Source organism: Ostrinia nubilalis, chromosome Z, assembly GCF_963855985.1.
Source record: "Ostrinia nubilalis chromosome Z, ilOstNubi1.1, whole genome shotgun sequence".
In the NCBI taxonomy this organism is placed as follows: Eukaryota; Metazoa; Arthropoda; class Insecta; order Lepidoptera; family Crambidae; genus Ostrinia; species Ostrinia nubilalis.
The window spans coordinates 16,403,536-16,429,019 of NC_087119.1; the positions used below are offsets into that span (position 1 = coordinate 16,403,536).

At 37.2% G+C, this 25,484-nt stretch overlaps 1 protein-coding gene across 1 annotated transcript in view; it reads right to left on the bottom strand.

Annotated features, from left to right (window-relative positions):
- LOC135086527 (glutamate receptor 1-like) overlaps nt 1-25,484 on the bottom strand; it is a 195,187-nt gene that overhangs the window by 21,700 nt on the left and 148,003 nt on the right. Inside the window, exons 7-8 of the mRNA XM_063981262.1 lie at nt 5,728-5,928; nt 302-409 (exon numbers count right to left, since the gene is read on the bottom strand). Coding sequence (XP_063837332.1) covers nt 302-409; nt 5,728-5,928 — 309 coding nt within the window. The remainder of the gene's footprint in view (nt 1-301; nt 410-5,727; nt 5,929-25,484) is intronic.

The following is a 25,484-nucleotide window of genomic DNA, read 5'->3' on the forward strand; positions in this document are numbered from 1 at the left end:
TTAATAAAGCTAAGTAAGGGGTTTTTCACCAAAGAGGTACACACACAAGGAACTATAACATCTGTGTCCAGTTTTTTGTATGTTTTGTCCAAGAGCAACAGGCTTTTTCAGCAAAGTAAGTACAAATTGTGTTCTATTAATGGAAAACCCATTACATAATAATATTGTAAAATTTCTTAGGCTGAGTTGCACCACCTTAGTTTAACCGTAACTATAAAACAGTGTTATTGTACAGAGTTTAACAGACTTTTGACGTTTGTTATACTTGAAGTAAGATGTACAACCCAGCTTATTTTCTTACCTTTTTCATGTCACCATCCACAGTGACCTCCATGACTTGTAGAGTGAAGTTTCGTCGGTGACCTTCCTCATTGAACCTGACGGTGCCAGTCAAACCATCTATCTCCGTCTGAAGCAAATAAAGACTCTTGTCTCTCAATTTAATAATGTAATTGTATGTAGAAAGCCTTGGATTTAGCGGATTTTTGGAACTTTTTCATCTATGATTAGTGAGATTCAGGAGACTTTCAATAAAATACCTACTTATACTTTCAATTTGTTTTACATAAGGTGTCAGATTGTTATAAATGTGTGACGTTACAGTGTGTTTAGAAACAACAGATGCTGAAATTTATTTCGCATGACCATGGACTATTGACTAAGTAATATCAATTAACTAGTTGGTTCGATTCCCGGGTTTTGGAAATCTTTGAATGCAGTTCTATTTCTTTTCAAAAATAAAGGAATCTTTTCTTTGAGTAAAATTTTCAATTTACAGGATTAGGAGTACTTTCCATCCAGTTGACATTACAAAATTCCACCCTGTATGCACACCAGCAGCACTGCTTTTTTTTAAACACGTGTTTTTCAGGAAAATCGTGGGCGTGTTACAGTTAAGAGTTCAGGTAAAAGACGTAGGTTTATATGAAGTTTCAGATAGCTGACATTTACAGCTTTATTATAGTTTTAGTTTACCTGACAACTTTCAAATAGGCTTACAGGATGATTACAAAAAGGCCCACAGTGTAATGTATTTACGTAACAAAAATTCAACTTGACATGAGCACGCTGTGATCCTAATTACAATTGAAAACGCTCGCATGTTAACCTGCGCTAATCCCTTTAATCTTTGATTTACACGGATACAGTATTAAATCGTTATTATGTAAGTATGTTTTTATTAAAATTACAAAGAAGAAGTAAGTACATACGACGGCATATCAAGCTTAACCCTGCTTTATCTTATGAAGTTGTATTACGCATTTGACTGCAAAAATGTAGCAGTAAATGTAGTTACTACAAGTCAACTCCACAGACACGTCAACTACTTATCAAAAATTCATAAACTTCCTAAAATTTGGCATTTACCTTGTAGCTAGTATTTGGCGTTCGTAAGTACCGATATTATGTGGGTTGCTCTCACCGTATTTTTTGGCAAAGTTGCGAGTTGATATAAAGTTTTTTCTAACTGCTAAAATATTCAATACGGTGGAATTATTTCGTAATATTCGTTCACATCGTGGTAGGTACTGTTGTTTACTGAATTTCACGAGCAAACACAAGAAATGTAGTGGAAAATGGTGACATCTTATAAGTTTTTTCTAGACAATAAAAATACGTCAGCCACTAACACATTTCTGACGAATAAATTAACTTTAAATAATTTTTGAGCATTGCTGAAATGAAAAAATATTATACTGGTTTAGAACTAATTCATAATTTTTCGCTTAAACGAGTCCAATAGAAATCACCGCGTGTGACAGAGTTAGTTTCAAAAGAATCTGCTGGTAAAATATCGTAGCACCACGTATTTGACTGACAATTCAATTTCAGTTTAAAAATACAGGAAAACGAAACTATTCGCTATGGAGATAACGTTTAAAATTCTATAACTAAGTATTTTGTATGTTTAAGAGAAAAACCAGTAAGTACGGAACAAAGTTTGATAATACTTATACACAGCTTGCGCTTTTATGAATATACTCGTACTAAGAACACTTATGTTTTAACAGCAGTACCTAAAACCACATATTAACGAGGTAAATAACGGCTAAAAATCTAAAGGCATAATACGCTCAGCTTTCAAACCCCATTCATAATAAGTAGCTGGTAAAAAATTTGAATATGAATTATGAAAACGCGGGTTCTCATATTTCCGACAGGTCGAGCCGGTTAGCGAGTTTGGTTAATTAGGCGTCACCCAGAAAACCTAATTAATCGTCGGCGTCCCGAAACCAAGGGTGTGGATTAGGGCTGCCAGATAATCGAGAAAAGAATCGATACTCAATCGGCTCGGATTACTCAGGGTGTCGACATGTACCTATATAGTAGAATATTCACCTCAATTATGGCGTAGTATGGTATAATCACGGGTAATCATCGTGCTAATAAGCCATTTTCCGTTAAAGCACACAAAAGTCTTTAATCAAAAGATTTCATTACTAAAAGCAAATAAAGTGCACTATGAGTCAGTAAGGTAAAATCCACCTCAAAAATGGATTTGGCGAAAATCGTGTATTAATGTATACTTATTCGAATTCGCCGTGGAGAATTTAGTGTAAATGAACATCATTACCATCCGATGTAACGAGCTCGCGACTTAAATATTAAAAATATAATGGACAAACTTTCACGTTACACCGCTCCCAGTCCAGATTTGAAGCAAGAAAGTGCTTTTCATATGTGCCTTTGATGTCAGAGGAGTCACTGCTTACGAGTACAGCTAGGTGCATCTTCTATAACATCTAAAGTGCAGTAACAATTTACATAGTATACAACAACAAATGGCGTAAATTAAATGATATAAATTAACAAAACAGATTCGACCAGCTACGTGTACTTTTACATGTGTTATGATAAGTTAAAATATTAATTTACCGATTCACAAGTTTCAATTATCGTCTGCGATAATGGTACGCGATATATCGACAGTATCGATTTTCGGCGGCACTATTGTCCTCTTCGATATAAAAGACGGACCCGGTATTCAACACCTGCGTACCAGTAATTCCGTTTGGGTTTAAATTCTCCCAGCTTACGTATGCGTTGAGATTGTGCGGTGACGCCTTTGTAATTATTGTGATTAAGTGTGACCGTCACGCGTATTTTAGCGTCATTAGTGTATATTGTACACAATAGGATGTAGACTTTTGAGAAATGTTGGATACTAAGAGTTCTTATCTAGTTCATATACAGTGTGAGTCACGTTAAAGTGTACATATGAAAATAGATGAAACTAGACCTGTTTTTATCGACAAAAAAGAGGTCAAAAAATTTTTGAGATTTTTTTTAAATTTTTTATAGAATTTTTTTTCTTCCAATTACTTATTGTAAAGAAAACGTAATAACTTTTAAACTAAGCGGTGGATCCTGATAAAATAAAAACAGTAATAATGCTAAATAACAGGCGATACTAAAAAAATACATAAAATACACAAAAAAGGCCAACAAATAATAAAAAATGATACTTTTTGAAAAACATCTGCTTAAAAATTCGTGTTTTTTTGGTTATTTGATAAATTTCTCCAAAAAATGCCCCTATAACCGGTAGTTTTTATTACTTTGTATTATTCTCTATCGTATTATCTTTGTAAAACCAAAAATCGCATGTCTCTATCCCTATCACAACATTTGCTATGAAAAAGTATAATTTTTTATTATTTGTTGGCCTTTTTTGTGTATTTTATGTATTTTTTTAGTATCGCCTGTTATTTAGCATTATTACTGTTTTTATTTTATCAGGATATACCGCTTAGTTTAAAAGTTATTACGTTTTCTTTACAACAAGTAATTGGAAGAAAAAAAAATCTATAAAAAATTAAAAAAAATTCTAAAATATTTTTGACCTCTTTTTTGTCGATAAAAATAGGTCTAGTTTCATCTATTTTCATATGTACACTTTAACGTGACTCACACTGTATTTATGCATATTTTATGGACTGGTGTCGCAGTTATGTATATGTTATATACTTACTTCGAGAACACCAAAGAAAAATTAATAAATAGAACTATGTATTCAAAATCGTGGATTAATTTGGATGTTACTGTGAAATATTTTAAGGATAATTCCTATACCTACCTAACATTGTCAGTAGTAGATACATATTTCCTAATTTCTTAGGTAATTTAAGTGGTGCATAACGAAATACTAAAAAAATAATGTCAAATCTACGAAAATATTTGAAAAACGAGCACTCAAGTTGACACAGGGCGAATGTTACACTTGTCACGCAACCGATTTCAGAAAAAGTGGGTTGACTGAAAACGCACCATTAACCGCGAGTTGAGCTATCCTTACTACACGATGCATGTAGCAACGAAGGAACTCTTGTGTCCTCTTTATGTAGCATAATATAGAGATCGTTCTATTTCTAATTTTCATCGCTTTATATTTTTCTCTTTCAGAAAAGTCAGCCGACTGAATTTCGATAGACGAATAAAGCTACTTATGTGTGAATTTTGCAATAAATAAAAAATCTTTCAATGTAGAACGTCTCAAACATTCCATAACGAATCATTTCCAACGCTTAAAGTAAAATGTGTCAGTGGGTGGACGGCATTTCTGGGATTTAATTAACTTTGAGACAGATAAAAAGACCTCAAGCCACGCATTCGCAGCAATTTATAAAGAGATTTAATTTATTTCAAATTGGATTTGATGTTTTATGCCGACTTAAATCGTGCTGGAATCCTATTAACGGAATATCTTATAACCTGCACTACGTTCCTGGTGAGATTGTGCAGGGGTTTCTGTTTATTAATTAATATGATATTATAATTCAGTTAGCGGCTCGCTTGAGGGAGAAACGGTACTTAGTTCGACGCACACCATTAAGACGTCAAACCCGATATTACCCGTGCGCCGCGCGCCGACATAATATCAACGTAACGAATAGCGACGCTTACGTACGCACATGATACGTGAAATTTTACATATTCACAATGACGTCATCTACCTACAAAGTATTTGTACACATCCTGCACGCATGAATAACGAAGCATTCGCCAGCAGTCGTAATTGAATGTATGAATTGGCATCAGTCACTCGCATGGGCAATAGGGCTTGTAAATTGATGTCAGGTAATGTAGGTTCTACAGAGAGAAGAATATGTATTTTTAAGCATAAAACTATTCTTTGGCCGGAGCAATGGATGGATCAAGCGTTTCATTAATTGAATTTCACGAAAAAAATTATAAAGAGATCGAAGGAGACTTCTAATTCTACTAGGGAAAATTACGAAATTAATCTGTGGAGTAAGTGTACGATCGCTCACAGTTACAGCTACCTATATCCGGTCATGTCGTCTCGTTCTATCGCAAAGACTCACCATTTGATGAGAGCGAGTGAAAAAACGGAAATGGGTAGCAGGAACTATGGTCGATAGTACGTCATAAAAATGAAAGCAAAGACTGAATTAAAAAAAATATATCCACCCTTTATCCATTTTCCGAGAATATTCAATAAGCTTGATCACAAAGGCGTTAAAAATGCTCATTCAATTTAATGTTGTTTGCATTAAACAGACCACATAATAAATTCAAATCATACATTTTAATTATATTAACATTTTAATGATCATAATTAATTACCTACTTAAAGAGTCTTCTTTTACTGAGAGAATTGTGACAATGTAGATCCTAGAAGATTTATAGACAGATAGAAAATGTGTGTTTTGAATTTACGAGTATCAATCTCTTAAACTAATAAGTAAATAACTTCAACATTACCTTTTTGATCATCCTCGAGATCTTGTCTCCGTGTTCGTATGGCGTCAGTTTCCCCTTGGGGCTGCAGTCCATGGTTTTGCTGCTGTTCAGGTTGGCGTTGCGGCGGATGGTGCTGCGAAGAACATCAGGTTTCTTGCGCATGAGTCTCATCACCGCGTCTATCAGAACTTGCACTGCGTCGTACATGAGAGCTGCTTGAGCCTGGAACAGGAAGTCACATTGAAAACCGCCATTTTTACTTTAACTTCTATGGTCTTCTTAGTGGTAAGACCACTTGCTTATAATAGTCTCGGATTCGATTCCTAGTGGGGGAAATATTTTCTATTCGATTCGGTTCGGTTGGTGGTACGGCTAATTTCGCCTGAGTAGAGCCATAATAACAATTCCATTTGTTTTGCCATTTCCTCTGTGGTTAATGATTCTGGATGAAGCTTTCACCTTTAACCTGTCATCACTATGTTGATGAAATGACCTGATGATTACTTATTCCACTCTCACTAATTTTGAAGTCAATCTCTACTACATACTTCCATTAACTGATTTCAAACCAGTCTGTTCAACAAGGCGATCATTCTTGTATTCGGAAAAGGTGCTTAAAAACAATTTTAAATATAATCCAAATTTTTAGTCTCCTAAGTTTAGATCTAGGAGCACACCAGCCTTTGTTGATAATGGGGCTATGTATCTCAAGAATATTTTATTACAAACATTCAAGCATTTTATATTGGTCTTTAGTTGACACAGATATAATATGAATATCTACATCAAAGTTGGTTTTTTTGTTGTTCTCATGAAAAACTTCGGGACTGATGGAATTAGATAATAGCGAGGTCGTAGACAAAAGCTAGCAAATAGTGCAAAGAAGGGGGAACCTACCTACTCATATCCTAAAATAAATTAGCTGAACTCTCAAACTCATTAAAAGACGTATTTATTCACTTCAATATACTCCCAGCAAAAGTTTTTGATAAATTCATTTTCAACCATCATTAAATTTGATTTCGTGTAAAGCAAATATGTTCAACACACAGTATTATAACTCCGCCCGTAACTTATTACGGGCGCGTGACCGCGAGAGCTTTGTCAACATTACAATTGACAAATACAAGTATGTGACCCAACCGTGCACTACTTATGTGTGGTTGAATAAATACTCAGAAAGTAGTCCTTTACATCAAATAACGTTCGCGGCATAAAATATTGTCACGTCTTAGTAACATTATAAATATGCAACGATCAAAATGTAACAAATATAGTATATAAGCTAATGTTAATGACCAAACAGCGTAAAGACTGTATGATTTACTGTATGTAAGATGTGCCCCGAAATTGGCAAAACCAGTACGAATTATTTTATTAGCATGGGACCAATATCGAAATCGAATTATAAATTCGGTTACCTCATACTAAATCGTCCGTGTAAATAAATAAATTTGCAGGAAAAGTCAATAGAAGACTTCAGTTGTAAGATCTCGGTGTTACAACGTAAGATTATTGTAAATAATAACGCATTCCATTGATTTACAATTGCCTTTAAAATCAGATTTAATTAATTGTTCTTCTGACTACGGTGGCAATTTTATCTTTTCTTATTCTTAGTCGTCATAAAAGTTTCTAGTGGTCAACAAGGACATAATTTTCCATGAAAAACTACCTTGAGATAATTTGAAGTCTCTACACTATGCTTTACCAATATAGGTAGGGATCCCTATCCCTAAGATGTTTTTAAGGTTATCCCTACCGTACTCTGGGTCTACCACATGTCCGTTTCCTGCAAAGGGACACCCGCGTGTACCTACTTAAATGATGGCGTTAAGGTTTTTAGATTTGCGATTAATCCCTTACTTTTACTGAGCAGCTTTTTTCAGGCACCGAAGCGCGGTGCTATTTTTCGGATACAGTCTAATAATTTTATGCCAAGTATGCCACGGTTCATTCCATTCCAGGGCCCACCAAAAACCAGCGTCAGGGCCTACAGGTCATGATGACTTATGCACAGTGAGTTTCATTTAATCTGGCCTTTGTAATACAGCTGATGACCGCTATCATTCTTTCAAATATTATTTGGTTTGTCGTTGTATTTGTATTGATTTGGGATGTCATTCTTAAATGAATTAGGGAGATAGATATTTAGATACATAATTATTATGTTTTATTGTACATCTCACACAGATACAAGATAAAGAAACGGTACAATTTAGGCGGTCTTTGTCGCTAGGATATTTTTTATTTTTCTTTATAAGCTTACTAGCGGCCGCCCGCGACTTCGTACGCGTGAATCCCGTTTTACCCCCTTCATCTATCTTACGCGGTTTAGATTTTTTCATACAAATGTTTTTTCCCGCTAACTCCCGTTCCCGTGGGAATTTTGCAATATCCTGTTATAACTAAGCTTTAAGTTTACTAAGGTACCTGCATGACAAATTTCAAGCGTCTATCTTACGTGGTTTATATTTTTTCATACAAATGTTTTTTCTCGCTCACTCCCGTCCTCGTGGGAATTTTGCAATATCCTGTTGTAACTAAGCTTTAAATTTACTAAGGTACCTGCATGCCAAATTTCCCGTTCCCGTGGGAATTTCGGGAATTCCTTTCTTAGTGCACCTTTACGGTACCTAAGCTACGTCCCTTCCAAATTTCAAGTGCCTACGTTTCGCCGTTTAGGCTGCTAGGCCACTCAGTCAGTCAGTTTATATTATAATTTAGATATTAGCTAAATAAAATAACATTTAAGTACTCGTAATATTACTTAAATGTTATTTTTGTGTAATGAACAACTTTATTCTAAGTAAGTATGGTATTTGCTAATAAATCGCTTAATTTTATGAGAGCAATAAAATTATTACTGTATTAATTAACATTGTGTCAGCCCACAATGTGGTCAGGGCTTAATAAATACATATAAAGTTAACCTACACCAATGATTTCAATGGTTGGCAATTGTTTACTTCAATACTTACGAGTATTTATTACATACTCGCATAATTAAATTACCTGGAATGCAATAAAAATACACTTATTTGCACTAGTTACTGAAACAACACATCCTGTTTGTTTCAAATACATAATAATATGTTATTCATTTAAACATGTTGAACAGTTCAACCAAACAATTTTTGTTATTTGAACTGCGCTCTTCCAAAGAAAACCCATAATTGATTACTATCCACAAAATGCATTGATTGTTGTATAACATACAGTCGTGGTCAACTAATTAGGGACGTTATATGACTAAAACACAAGACCGTCTCTCCAGTCCCAAAAAAAAATCTTCACGAGACTTTGTAGCTTGTGCCTATTAATAACAAGTAATTTGGCTAGTATTCTAAATATTTAACCCTTTCAGACCCACGACGAAACTAAAAAAGGTAGTAATAAAAAAACTCGATATTCATTATCTTTGGGGATCAGAGAAAATGAAAATTGAACATTTTCAGTGGTACTATGTTGTTTTCATGGTTTTTCAGGGGGCGTACAATTGTATCATCGTGGGCCCAACTCATTCAAAGTCACAATACAAAAAAAATTGATTCGAGGGCATATAATGCAATTCATAGTCACATGAACCCCAAAGATTATTTTGATTTCATTAGATCTACATTGCGATTTCATTTGCTGGCCTTTTTCGGCCATTTAATATTGCTCAGCAGCGATAGCAAACATTACAAACAGATTGGCATTAAAATAAATTTCTAAGTACTCCGCTAATGATTTGGGCTGTTCATTACTTTAATTATCTTGAGCTTGACTAGTAGTCTTGCCACGAAATCTTTTTTTTTATCCATTTGCCGTCATTTTGATTGGAGGTTACCCTCAAAGATGAGAGTGGAGCATCATTCTTGGAGGAGTAAGAATCTTCTAATCTTGCACACATGCCCCATGAACATCTTCTATATCTTACTGTTCCAGTAACACCCCAAATGTATCGTAATTAAGGAAAAAAAATTATCTAGCCATTGCAATGTAGTATGTAGTTGGGCCCGCAGTGATACAATTGTGACTTTATACTTCTGTGACACTTTTTCTTGAGAATTAACCAAAAATACAAACAAATTTATTCACTGTTACGTAAAACAGTTCATAATTAACTGTAAATCACAATAATAACATAGCAATGGCATAATTTTAATCTAATTAGAATCACTCACACGCAGCGATACCCTAAACAACAACAACGGCAAAATGAACCCGTTTTAATTTGAATTTCGCGGCGCTTGCTGGCTATCTTACTCACACCAATAGATAGAGCATATCCGTCACAATTGTGCGGCTGTGGGCCCGATCACTTACGTCTTAAAATACCGCCAAAATTTATCTTTAAACTAACGTCACAATTGTGTTCGGCTGGGCTGAAAGGGTTAAAGGCCAGAAAAGAAACTAGCTAGTTGCGATCAATATTTTTAAAATAAATAAATCATTGCCACCTACACATTTATTGACCTAGGGATGGACAACTAATTAGGGACACGTAACACTTTCACTGTAAATGTAAATAAATTGGAAATTATTTAAGTGTTTATTACATAAAAAGTTTTCATTAATAAATATAGAATACAAAACAAAATCATCAAACGTATTTTTATAACCAATATGGTTGGTTTTGTTGGTTATAACCATTTGACATCGGCGCGGCATGGATGCAATCAAATCATTACAGGTTTCTAAAGAAATATTATTCCAAATACCATTAAATGCCACGAAATGCTGATTTTTAGTGCCAGTACGTTGAGCTGCAACTTTTTCCTTCGTTTCATACCATAAGCTATATAGGGCTTAAGTCTGAGTTGTTTTCGGGCCAATCTAGTACCGTCACTGACTGTTGCGCTAGGAATTATTAAACAGAGTACGCGGTATGTTTTGGGTCGTTATCGTGTTGAAATGTTCATGAGACTGGTAAGACTTCTTCAGCCTACGATAGCATCGTTTTCTCCAATATTTATTTGTATTGGAATTGCTCAAGTTTAACTTCAGTTCTTTTTATAGGTTACACTCTATGTCCAGAAAAACAGTCCCAGATTTTTATTTTGCCGCCTGTATGTTTCACCTGCTTCTTCGTTTACTTTGGTATCATTTCGGACTTTACAGGTCGTCGCACGTATTGTCTGTCATCGGATGAAATAAGATTTATCTTGATTTCATCAGAAAACAGCACATTTATCCATTGAGCAAAAGCCTAATGTCCATACTTTCTTGCAAACGCCAATCTTGCGTCTTTGTGTTCCATCTTCAGTAGTGGAACTTTTCGAGGAACTCTTCCTACAAGCTTTGCCTCCACCAGTCGCCTTCCGACGGTCCTCGCAGATACTCCAGCAGTCGGTTCTGGTCCAAAAATCTCGCTCTTGATCAGAAAAAAAACCCTTAAAGGGGTCTCTCTTTGCGAGAGTGACCATTCTGCGATCATCTTGTGGGGTTGTTTTTATTGGCCTCTTCCTTCTAGGCATACTTTCTGTGGTTTCATGATTTTGATATAAGCCACTGCATCGTAGATTCATGTTTTTGGAACATTTCAGATGATCTGCAATTTACCGGTATGGCCATCCACACTGATAAAGATTGATTATAACTTAGCGCATTGTTGCTTTTCTTTCAGCCCATTACCTTTAATAATTTGATGAGTTTTTAACTCGCAAGATAAGAATATCGCTTTTCAAATTGACGCCGAAATTACAAATTAACAGAATAAAAGTTATTACTTTTTTTTTTTTAATTTAGAAGGAAAAACTTAACCGTCCCTAATTAGGTGGCCAGACCGTCCGTACCATAATTACCGATTCATGTGATTTGATTAAGATTTTTTATTAAGTTAGTAAGTTTTTTTGTTGTTATTGTATTCTGTTAAATAGAGTACTTGATAGTCAATATGTTTACAAAGTAACAGCCAGTAATATTGAATGAAGCTCACAATAATAGGATATGAACACTTAGTATTGCTTAGTATTCTATCTGTCCCTAATTAGTTGACCACGACTGTATATGTTTTAATACATACATACTACATCAAGTATGTCACAATGAAATGAAAGTAAGCAACATTGGTCTGTTAGATTAAAATTAAAAATCTTGTAACTCGTATGTTGAACAAATTCATATCAAGCTGCATTTTAGAAACTGCAATAAACTGCAAAAGAGCTACTAAACAAACAAAATGTAAAGATATGATCTCATTTAGCTCAAGCTCCCTGATTTCATTAACTTAAGCTTTACATACTCAAAGCAAATAAACTTTATGTGGAGAACTCAAGCGTACACTAAACCTGAATATTATACTTAAATAGTTTAGACATTACGCTGGTTTTCTAAAAAAAACTTATAAAATACCGAATTATAAAAGGCTATTAAACGAGATGAGGCGATTTGCTTACAAAATTAAGTTAATAGCGATCGCCGTGTCGAAGCCGCCAACAAGATGTTTTTCTTAAAAAAGGAGGGTTTAACAAGTTCGTCTTCTGAATGTATAATTAGAGATTCATAATGATTCGGGGGCGTGCTTCGACGGGAAATCGTCCCGTTTGCAGCGGACTTGATATTGCCATCACGTAAATATGTAATGGCGGACTTCGCCCCCTTCGAGCTACGAGGGAGTCGGAGGCTGACGTCTCAAGTTGACGAATTTCAATGAAAAACCTTTTCGGTTACTTCCAGGGTGCAATGGAGAAGAATAATGAAGGAAACTCGCAGATGTGCTGATAAGGCTTTTGGCCAATGGCGGGCGAAGCAATAGTGGCATTCGTAACGGTTTTTGCAAATGTTAAGCAACCTTCCAACGAAATCATTTTTCGACCAGCTCCAATTAAGGTCCTTGAATTGCGTCAGATTTTTGTAATAAGTACTCGTATTTAATTACTCATCATCATCATTTCAGCCATAGGACGTCCACTGCTGAACATAGGCCTCCCCAAATGATTTCCATAATGGCCGGTTGGTGGCGGCCTCATACAGCACCTTCCTGCTACCTTTATGAGGTGATCGGTAATTACTCACAGACAAATAAATTTAACGGTTCATGAGGTCTCGTTGAAAGAATTAGAAGAGAAAACAAAAATAACGCGCAATGAAGCCTAATAACTGTAATTAGCAACAACTATAATTTGTTTTGTGTGTCCTATTACTGATAGTTTCTTGTCTAATTAAGACCTCAAACCACTAATGAATGACATTCGAGTGTAGTGAAATAGCATACCTTGTAGGTACGTTGAAGTCAAAGTTTAGGTATTCTTATTTTATCTAGCTAGAGCTTGAATTTAAAGAGTGAGTCTTAAAATACCTTTACAGTATAAGGGTGAAATTATCCTCACAGTCAAAGTGCTCAAAATATCTTTTCACTTCACATCCTACCAGTAAAATTGAGTCGGAAAAGATTCTGTATCCAGCATTGAGTGAAAATATAAATAAGTAGGTACACGGAGTCTATTTACTACATATATGGGAAATTGGGAATAAGGAAATACCTTCGGTTATTATATCTAACATAACAATAGTGTCAGTCGCGATGTTTTTAGGTTAGATTTTGAATTCAGTTTTATTATGACAAGAAGCATTATTTAAGAAACTCTTAGACTTTATGCATGTAAATCTGTAAAAATGTTAGGTCACTATCACTGAAAATACAGATTTTTGAAGATGCGAAACCAATGCGCGAAACGAAATATTTCGCTATTTAAGTTTCATGAATTTTAACGGGTTTTTAATTTTGCCAATCTAGTCATTATTATCGCTTACAAAGGACAGTGCCAATCCATGTATGGAAGTTGGACCAAGTGCTGCCCAGAATCAAACCATAGTGCATTTAGTTCCTCAGGCCAATACTAATTTGTAAACCGGAGCGCACTGGAATCTATCCCTGGAGTTAAGAGAAAAAAAGAGTTTTGTTTTGAATTATTTACATACAAAATATCATCGATGTATACGTATTACGCATAAGATTTCGCGATTTTGGTATTAAATAACACTCGCTATGTTGAACTCAACCATACTGCATCCGTACACCTTACTTTAGTACGACTTCGACATTCTTTATAAGCGATCAAGCGCTGTTGCAGTAGTTTGGTTAGTTGACAGAAATTAATTATTTCCAAAATGGAGCAAGAAGTTTTAGCTTACAATAACTTTAGTAATCGATTGTAATACACCAATTAATTGACCTTTTGTAAGAATAGAGAACTAAAACTTCTTGCTTCATTTTGGAAATAATGAATTTCTGTCAACTTACCAAACAATTAAAACAGCGCTAGATCGTTTATAAAGAATGTCTAAATCGCACTAAAGTAACGTGTACGGATGCAATATGGTTAAGTTCAACATAGCGAGTGTTATTTAATGCCACAATCGCGAAATCTGATGCGTAGTACGTATACATCGATGATATTTTGTATGTAAATAATTCAAAACAAAACTCTTTTTTTCTCTTAAATCCAGGGATAGATTTCAGTGCGCTGCGGTTTACACATTAGTATAGGCCTGAGGAACAAAATGCACTATGGGTTGATTCTGGGCAACACTTGGTCCAGACCCTGGCACTATCCTTTCGCTAGTTTCGTTTTGCTGTTTGAATTTTAGCGACTGAGCAAGTTTCAGGTTCAAGACAAGATCGAGATGAGAAATTTACTTGATAGTAGTTTATTTGGGTACTTAGTGCTTGTAGCTGGCAGTAACTGGCGTATTGTGGATCATTCCGGAAATTATTGCAGATTCTCTTCCTAACAAATGATCCGGGGCATATACGAGCTATAATACTCGAGTAAGCTAATAGTCCAGTAGAATTCGATTTTAAATCGGAAATAATTCCTACAAAAGATTTTATTGCTTTAATGGCTTCATTGGTTGCCAATTAAGACTCTCCTAGGTTTTCGACTTCGACGGAGTTGTGCTTAAGTGGTGGGGGCCCCCGAAAGGGGCGCTTTTTAGGTTTTCCGGTTATACCGCGTAAAGGACTTACCCTATCGAAAAGTGGTCTTCCTGACGGTTGAAGGGCATTTAATCCTGCATTAAATAAGACCAAATTCTTATGTTTTGGACAAACCGTTCTCGTGCAAATGTTCGGCAAAGTAGAAAATATGTGTATAATTAATGACCCTCTCCACATCCAATAGCTCGTCACCCGTAGGCTTCCAAGCCTTGTAAAGGGTCGCCTTAACCAGCGTATCCCTGTCAAGGCTCACGAGTTGGATTCGCTTATCCTTATTCGTCCCAGCCGTTCCTTAGCTGCGGTTGCTGCACCTCTTTCTGGCACTCCTGAACGACTTTGTGTTACCTAATGTGGCTGCCCCTCTTCCTTGTACCCTCCTGTACGATTGCATTGCTTAGCCATATGCCTGGTCCAAGGTTCGACGCCACAAAATCAACTTCGTACGCGTGAAAATAGTTTAAATACTATTTTCCGTGCTTGCAACATTTTTCTTTACTGCTTCGCTTCTATTAGTCGCAGAGTGATTGTATATATCCTATATCCTTCCTTAATTTATAAACTATTCAACACAAAAATAATTATTTTAATAAAACTACATAGTAATTCTTGAGATTAGCGCGTTCAAACAAACAAACAAAAAACTCTTCAGCGTTTTAATATGAACTTGTTGTTGTTGATTTTTGGCGTCGAACCTTAGACCAGGCATACGGCTAGGCAACGTAGTCGTGCAAGAGGATACAAGGAAGAGGGGCAGCCACAGTAGGTAACACAGAGTCGTTCAGGTGAGTGTCAGGAGGAGGTGCAGCGACCGCAGTTAAGGAACGCTGGGACGAACAAGGATAGGCGCATCCAGCTCGTAAGCCTTGATAGGGTTACACTGGTTAAGGCGCTCCTTTTCAAGGTTTGGAAGCCTGCGGGTAGCGAGCCATTGGACGTGGAGAGGATCATTAATTATACACATATTTTCTACTTTGCCGAACCGTATTAAAAATACCGCCAAAGACTTTAAGCCAGTTTGCGCGGCATGTAAACGTTTTAAAAAACTAAACGACCATTTAAGCGGTTCGCCCGACTGTCCGAGTTATAAGGCAAAATTAGAACAACTAATATTAAATACTGTTTATGGCTAAAGTCTCCATAGGCCAATTAAACCTCCATAACGATAAAATTGCTACGTTGGAGTTGGACAGACTTATTGTAGAATACAACTTAGATCTCGTGTTAGTACAAGAACAATATCAGCGTGTCGGCGTGCGCTGCAAAACTATTCAAATTAATAACAGTGCACGCGCCGGTATATATGTGTCACGCGCGTCTACACTCACAATAACGTCTATTGCCAACCTTTCTTCGTCGCATTGCGCTGTTGCGGAAGTATCCTCCCCATCCTTCTCCATATTTGTCGTGAGTTGTTACTTTCAATATTCTGACCCGGTTGGGCCTCATCTACACCACCTACGCTTTGTATTACAGTCCCTAACAGGGCGTAGGGTTATCATTGGAGTTGACGCGAACGCGTCATCTCCACTTTGGCACGGCAAGCTCCGCTCGACTGATGTGGAGCGTCGCTCAGCCGTGGAAGACTTCATAGCTGAAATGAACTTAGTTATTCACAACACCCCTAATGCACCACCAACCTACAGTAGCCCAACGGGCGAGTCTCATATTGACGTCACGCTTTCTAGCGCAGACGTCCAGCTGGATAGGTGGCGTGTCCTCCCCGACGCGTCCTGTAGTGATCATCGCTTGATAGTGTACGAGTTTAAACCAATGTCGCGACAAGACACAGTTCATGAGTGCAACAACAACTATAGATATAAATGTCGTGGGGCCGACTGGGCTTTTTTCAGTACTCTTTTTGCGTCTCATGCCAAAGATTTTACTCGTGCCGACCTGAGCGCGACTGATAGTGCAGAAATTATGTCCGATACTTTTACGTATTGTGCAGATGTTGCGATTGGTCGCGCTCCAACTAGAGGTGTACGTAGATGTGATTGGTGGAATGAATCGCTGGTAGAAATTAGGAAAAAGTTTCGCCGGGCTCGCCGTAAGCTTAACACACTTCGAAAGGCAAATGTTACTGGGGATGCATATGAAAATGCTTTATGTTCTTTGAGGGTTGCCAGGTCCCATTATCGAGCTGCTGTAACTAAAGCCAAGGGCGTGTTACTGCGGAAAACAGTCGAGAGATTAGAAAAAGAGGGTCCGTGGTCTCCGATATATCATGAATTCAAATCTAACCGTAAATTAGATATTGCTTATATTTCTAACATAAAAATTAACAACACTCATACGGTGGGTGTAGAGGAAACAACAGGTGCTCTTCTTAACGCGCTTATACCCGACGATAGTGTGTCTGACGATAACGATTATCATCGGGACGTCAGAAATGCTATTGCGGTGCTGCCTGAGTCGCCTGTGTCTTCTATTCCTAGCCTTGATGAGTTTTACGATATAGTAAATAGTTTACCCTTAAACAAAGCATCGGGCGAAGATAAAATATCAAATAAAATGATTAAAGCAGCGTGTAAAACAGCCGGAACGGATATTCTTAATGTTTTCACTCGTTGTATCTCGGAGGGCGTGTTTCCGAGTATATGGCGTCGCGGATTTATTAAAATTATACCAAAGGGAGGTGACAAACCGCCCGAAGATCCTAAATCGTACCGACCTATTACATTACTTCCCTCATTAGGTAAACTGTTAGAGCGATTAGTAGTGCCGCGTTTGCTACCGGGTGGTCCAATTTTTCACGAGCAGCAGTTTGGCTTCACCGCCGGGAAGTCTACTGCAGATGCAGTAATATCTGTTAGACAAAAAGTGACGTCCTCGGTGGCAAAGTACGTTGTAGGAATATTCCTCGATATTTCAGGTGCCTTCGACAATGCTTGGTGGCCGATCCTGCTCTTAAAACTGAAAGTTCGTGGATGCTATAGTAATATATATTCACTACTGCACTCGTACTTTTGTAACGGTACAACTAAATTAAAACTCGGCCATCATGCTGAATCAAAGGTGTTCACGCGCGGCTGTCCCCAAGGATCGGTCCTAGGACCCTACCTTTGGAATTTGGGTTTCGATGATTTTCTAGCATTACCATTACCCGAAGGCTGTTCGTTAACCGGGTACGCTGATGACGGTCTCCTTTTAATAGAGGCTGACACTAGATCAAAGCTTGAAAATCTAGCGGATACATGCTTGAATTTAATATCTCAATGGGGAGACAGGAATCGTTTGCAGTTTGCCCCTCACAAAACTTATCAGCTTCTATTAAAAGGTAATCTTAAAGTTTTGCCTCGCATTAAATTCAATGAAATAACTGTTAAAAAACGGGAATCTGTTTGCTATCTCGGACTAATTTTAGAGAAAAACTTTAGTTTTGTCGAGCACATTAAACAGATCGGTGAAAAAGCTAAAAAGAACTTTTATGCCTTAAGTCACATTTCAACCTCGACGTGGGGTCTAACGTTTAAAATCCTCCGAGTAATATATTCGGCCACTTATTTAAGCTCCATTTGCTATGGTGCACCAGTTTGGGCTGACAGAGCTACTATAGGAGCCGCTCGACGGAAACTACTCCAAAGTCAACGCCTTGCATTGATTTTTCTTTGCAAAGCATACAGAACTGTGAGCACGGAGGCTCTGCCAGTCCTGGCTGGTGTACTGCCGGTCGACTTAGAGGTACAAAAGCGTGCGGCTATGTACTTCGCATCAAGGGAAAATATAACCTCCGATTTCTTAAATAGCCGCGATCGTTCTAAAATAAGTCGATTATTTGATTCCCGAGAAGTCGTTGAAGAAGATTTACTTAATGAATGGCAAAAAAGATGGGATACGTCAGTCAAAGGACGTCACTTATATAAATGTGGGAATAACGACTTTATTTTAGTTTATTTTTTATTTTTATATAACGTTATAACGTTATCGGTTACTTTTTAAACAGCAACCCTAAGAAGATCGTTATGTCAGTTGAGATTCTTATGACGTGAGCTGTCTGTAAAAGATGTACGATTCCAATAAAACGAAGTGTTACGAATAGAACCAGCTTTTCAGTGAAATAATCCCACAACTTTTATGGGGGCTCGTCCGGGATCAAGCTCATCATTGAAAACTAATGGTTCGAGACGAAGAAAACCGAAAAAGTCATAACGGAAAATACTACGAAAGGCAAGTCACCCATGTCAGTACAGTTCGCATTTGTGTCGCTAGATGTCGTACTTGCTTCGTGGCATGAGCTGTTTTACCGACCATCGAATGAAGCTAGAATTGCCATATTTTAAAATAACGTTATTGAAATAACGTTATCAGATATTGTATGGTTGGAACGTTATGAACGAAGAATTCTTGTTACGACGGTGATCATTTTTGATGAATTCAAGTAAAATATCTTACTGTACTACACGACGACGACTTTCTCTTACGACGAAGACGAAAAGGACTAAAGATATTTTACCAAAGATGCCACCAAAGAAGAAAGGTCAGGAACCGAGCGAAGATGAAGAATACCAAGAAGACGTTGAGGTTCAGATATCGTTTCGAGACTTAGAGAAGTCGATGAATACTTTTACTGGCGATGATACCTATCCTGTAACAGAATTTATAGAAGAATTCGAAGACGTAGCTGATTTGATGAAGTGGACTAATGTAGAAAAATTAGTTTATGCAAAAAGACTGCTGGGAGGAACTGCCAAGCTATTTTTGAGGTCTATTGGAAGAGTTAAAGACTACACAAATTTGAAGAAAGCGCTTAAAGAAGAATTCGGACCAAAACTAAATAGCGCAACAATCCACAAAAGATTAGTTGCACGGAAGATGAAAAGCGATGAAACTTACCAACAGTACTTTTTGGTGATGAAAGAGTTAGCATTGCATGGAAAAGTTGAAGATGCTGCCTTGATGGAGTACGTTATAGACGGAATAAGAGACATTGAGGTGAACAAAGCTATACTTTATGGCGCCGCGGATATTAAAGAGTTCAGGAAAAAACTAGAAATATACAGCGAGTTTAAGAAAAAGCAAACGAAACCTACACCTTCGACATCAAATTACCAAGGAAACCAACATCGAAGATCGAGCAATGTTACGAATACAAAAAGAAGATGTTATAACTGCGGGGCTTTCGATCACCAATCTTCTGCATGCGATAAAGGAGTTAAATGCTTTGGATGTAATGAATTTGGACACAAAAGTGTTGATTGTCCCAATAAACCAAAGAAGACGTTGAATATCCTGAAAGAAGAAAAGGAAGATGCACCATTTAAGAAGATAAAGATTGAAGAAATGGAAATGATAGCTTTGTTTGATACCGGAAGCGACGTTAACTTGATGACTAAAAAAGAATATGAGAAGATAAAAGAAAACGTGAAAACATACAAAGACTCGAAGATTCGTTTGACCGGAATAGCTGAAAAAGAAATAATTACACATGGAATGTTCACTAGTAAAATTCAAATCGATGATTGCTACTCAGATGCCACGATTTACATTGTGGATGATAACGACATTCCTGTCAACTCTATAATTGGGAATCCAATTCTTAGAGATTTTGAAGTCAAGTTTACTAAAGATGGGATTTCTGTAGAAAAGACGGAACATTTAACGCTGCTAGTAGAAAAAGATGATAAAGCTGTAGAATACGACATAGACGACTCAAGACGCACTATTGAAATTAAGAAAATGTTAGAAGACTACAAACCTACAGAAAGAATAAAGAAGAGTAACGTTGAATTAAGAATTTTACTTACTGACGATACACCAATACACCAAAGTCCAAGACGCTTATCACCACGGGAAATGGAAGTTCTTAGCAAACAGATTGACGATTGGCTAGAACAAGGAGTAATCAAACCAAGCAAATCTGATTTCGCATCTCCGACGGTTTTGGCAAATAAGAAAGATGGAACTTACAGAGTATGCATAGATTTCCGACGCATTAACAAGAGGATCATCAAGGAAAGGTTTCCATTACCTTTGATCGAAGACCAAATTGATAAGCTTAAAGAAGCAAAGATTTTCACATCTCTAGACCTTAAGAATGGTTTTCTGCACGTTAATGTCCATAAAGATAGTCAGAAGTATACTTCTTTTGTGACTCCACTAGGCCAGTATGAATTCATGAAGATGCCTTTCGGCTTGTGTACTGCGCCTTCGGTCTTTCAACGATTTGTCAACGATATTTTTTGTGATTACATTAACGATGGAACCGTATTAGCTTATCTCGATGATTTGATTATTCCGGCTACATCTGAAAATGAGGCGTTGAATAAGTTAGAAAAAGTACTGAAAAGAGCTGGGGAGTATGGTCTGATTTTTAACTGGAAGAAATGTCATTTTATGAAAAGAGAGATCCCACCAAAAACATTTTGTAAAAAACTAGCCAAGTCTCGATGGAGCTGCTTGTTTATCTCTAAAAAGTAATGAAATCTAGACAAAGTCGTGCCAAGTCTATGGTTCCTTACTGCAATTTCTTTATTATTATAGTTAATTTTGTGTGACTTGGCCGTTGAAGGGTGACAAAACCAGGTGCTCCATGACACCATTGCACCAATCTGTCGCCAGAACCGCTACCCATTGACGATAATAAAGCTGCGTATTTCAATAATACTTATGGATGATTATCTTAATAAAGATCGTTCAACGGCCAAGTCACACAACATTAACTATAATAATAAAGAAATTGCAGTAAGGAACCATAGACTTGGCACGACTTTGTCTAGATTTCATTACTTTTTAGAGATAAACAAGCAGCTCCATCGAGACTTGGCTAGTTTTTTACAAAATGTTTTTGGTGGGATTTCACTTCTTTTTGTAGAAAGTGGCAAAATTATTTAACGTCGTTTTATTGACATTTTTTTACGATATTTAACACAAATAAACTCAACGAGCTTTAAAATGGACAACGAATCAGAATTGTTTTAATAACATAACCTTAGCGAACCTTACAATATAATAAACAAAATCAACGAAATGCAAATTACACAACATTCAACTTAATCGACGGGGGGCTCTAGAAAGGAAAAAAATCTGGACACCGCTTGCTAGTGCTAGCGCCATCTAGCGGTGAGCGATACAGGCGAACACCACGGTGCCGAAGTAGTATTGATTATGAATGTGGTGTTACTCCAGATCTTCGATTTTCCTAGTTTTTATAGTTTTCCCTTTATGTGGCCATTAAACCCTAACTCTGTACCAAATTTCAGCTCTCTGAGTTTATGGGAAGTACTAGTTCTATTTTGATGATCATCAGTGAGTGAGTGTCGTAAATGCGAAACTTTGCTTTCGCTTAACTTCGGAACTAAATGACCTACAGACTTGAAATTTTGGATTTTAAGTATGTGATTATAGCTTACTAGATGACGAAAATTTCTGCGTTCTGTCCTTATCCAGAGGTTCTCAAATAGGGGCCTGAAAATGCGGCGAAATGGTTCCAGTAAAGGATGGTACGGCAGTGTTTGCTTCGCGCTCGACTTGGCGGGGGCACTGCCGTGCCCCCAGATTGAATATTTGGGCTACATAATCAAAGAAAGTGAAGTTCGACCGTCGAAAGATAAGATAAAGGCTGTTTCAAATTTCAAGAAACCAAACAGTATCAAAGCCGTTCAATCGTTCCTCGGGCTAACAGGGTATTTTAGAAAGTTTATTCGAGACTACTCGTTGATTGCTAAACCGATGACTGATCTGCTGAAGAAAGATGCTGTTTTTATTTTTGATGAGAAATGTGAGGAGGCTTTTCTGAAGTTAAAAAATGTACTTACCAGCTCACCAGTTTTGAGAATCTATAATCCTGATTTTGAAACAGAACTGCACACAGATGCTAGTGCCGACGGATATGGTGCTGTTCTGCTACAAAGAAGTCCTAAAGATGACCAGCTACACCCTGTACATTTTATGAGTAAAAAGACTACACCATCTGAAAGAAAATACCATAGTTATTACTTAGAAATTTTAGCTATTGTGGAGGCCATTAAGAAGTTTCGAGTTTATTTGCAAGGAATACACTTCAAAATTGTTACGGACTGCTCAGCATTGACAATGACATTACAAAAAAGGGACTTACCTCCACGAGTTGCCAGATGGGCTCTGCTTCTAGAAGAATTCGACTATCAGATTGAACACCGACCTGCATCACGAATGAAACACGCCGACGCCCTAAGCCGTTACCCTACTTGTTTAATACTTACTGAGACGACTACAAGACTGAAGAAGGCACAAGATGAGGACGAACACATTCAGCTACTGAAAAGAATTTTACAAAAAGAACCCTACCAGAACTACATATTACAGAATGACATATTATACAAGGAAAGAAATGGAGATAAATTGTTTGTAGTACCAAAAAAGATGCAGAACGAAATTATAAGAAAGAATCACGAAAGAGGACATTTTGGTATAGCAAAGACAGAAGAACTGATCAACAGAGAATATTTTATTGAGAGTTTACAGACTAAAATCAAAAAGGTCATAGATAACTGCGTAGAGTGCATCCTTATATCACACAAGAGAGGGAAAAAAGAAGGAATGCTTAACCCCATTGATAAAGGTGATGTGCCTTTGGCAACTTACCACATAGATCATCTTGGACCTCTAACTTCCACGAATAAAAATTATAAGTACATTCTTACGGTGGTCGACGCGTTTACTAAGTTTACTTGGATTTACCCTGTGAAGACGTTGACCACGGAGGAAACATTGAGTAAACTAAGTCTGCAACAACAAGTTTTTGGTTCCCCACAGCGACTAATTACAGATCGTAACGCTGCTTTTACATCGAATGACTTCAAAGATTATTGCCAAAATGAAAATATTACACATTATTTGATTACGACTGGACAACCCAGAGGAAATGGACAAGTGGAGCGGATCCATCAGATTATAATCGCCGTTTTAAGCAAGCTTAGTGCCGATGATCCCACAAATGGTATCGTAAAGTGCCTGCTGTCCAACGTTGTCTAAACGGAACCTATCAAAGAAGTATAGGCATGACGCCATTCGAATTGATGTTCGGAGTAAAGATGAGAGACGGAGATGATGAACTTGTTAAGATGATAGAAGAAGAAAACGTAGAAAGGATGAAAGAGAAAAGACAAGAGTTAAGAGAAAAGGCAAGAGAATCTATAAAGAAAATCCAAGAGGAAAATGTTAAAACTTATAACAAGAAAAGAAGAGAAGCCACACCATATGAGATAGGAGATTTGGTTGCTATCAAGAAGACGCAATTCTCTCAGGGAAGCAAGCTTTACCCAAAATTTCTTGGTCCTTACGAAATTATAAAGAAGAACCGTAATGACAGATACGGATTGAAGAAAATCGGAAATACAGAAGGCCCTAACAATACGACTAGTTCTGCTGATTTCATGAAGCCGTGGATCACTACTGAAGACGAAGATATTTCATCTGGGACAGATGAATAATCAGGACAGCCGTGTGGGAATAACGAGTTTATTTTAGTTTATTTTTTATTTTTATATAACGTTATAACGTTATCGGTTACTTTTTAAACAGCAACCCTAAGAAGATCGTTATGTCAGTTGAGATTCTTATGACGTGAGCTGTCTGTAAAAGATGTACGATTCCAATAAAACGAAGTGTTACGAATAGAACCAGCTTTTCAGTGAAATAATCCCACATAAATTCTTCCCGAATGTACGCGAACGTATAACTAGGCGATGGTTAGAAATCGACCATTGCTCGTCGCAGTTCCTCACGGGACATGGCAACTTTAAACATAAACTTCACGAATTCAAACTAGTTCCGTCTCCTTTTTGCGAGTGTTCCACTGATGATGTCAGTCATGAGCAGTCTGCCCATCATATCTTGTGGGAGTGTGATCTTTGGAAACATGAACGTGATATAATGCTTAATTCAATACAACATACATCTGTTTCCGCAATTTATTACACCGATCTTGTCGCGACAAGGAAAAATTTCCGTGCTTTTAAGCGATTTTGTGAAAAATATTATTGGCAGGTAGTTGCTAATTGCTCATAAGATAGGCCCCCTTAATTTAATTTATTGTCCGTGGTGCATAATCTTTTTCTTAAAGGTTTTAAACCTTTGTTTGTCACCTGTCATCCGCTTTGCAATGGAGGGAAGTCGAACCTTAATTTCGAACTCCTCCTATGTTCTTCTGATTAATTTCGTTGCGGGTCCAATGACAGTTTAACTTTCCCCCGGGACAAACTTGACCTTCATTGGTTGGGTTTTTGTGGCGGTCAAGCTGTAGATCCTGGCTACACAGGAGTTGCAGTGGTGGGAACGAGAGGTGGGAATAGTCCCGTACTTTGCCGAACATTTGCACGAGAACGGTTTGTTCAAAACATATGAATTTGGTCTTATTTAATGCAGGATTAAATGCCCTTCAACCGTCAGGAAGACCACTTTTCGATAGGGTAAGTCCTTTACGCGGTATAACCGGAAAACCTAAAAAGCGCCCCTTTCGGGGGCCCCCACCACTTAAGTACAACTCCGTCGAAGTCGAAAACCTAGGAGAGTCTTTATGGGCAACTAATGAAGCCATTAAAGCACTAAAATCTTTAGTAGGAATTATTTCCGATTTAATTCATTTTTGTGTTTAATTCTACTGGCCTATAAGCCGTGTCCCGGATGTACCTATTGCATCTCAGCCGTAACAGTCATAAGTCATTTAAGCACTGCATTGCTGGCGGCTGAAGACCATTGATTTTCTATTGCATCTGTTTACACACTTGGCAGATGAATTAAGGCATTGTTCCATATGTAACAACAACCAGTCCGTATCGATGACGAAATCGAAATGCTTTGTTTTCATTTCATGTTATGATTCCAAGCTGTGTCATTTTTGTCGCAACTGATTAGAATGTTTATAGCCTAGTAG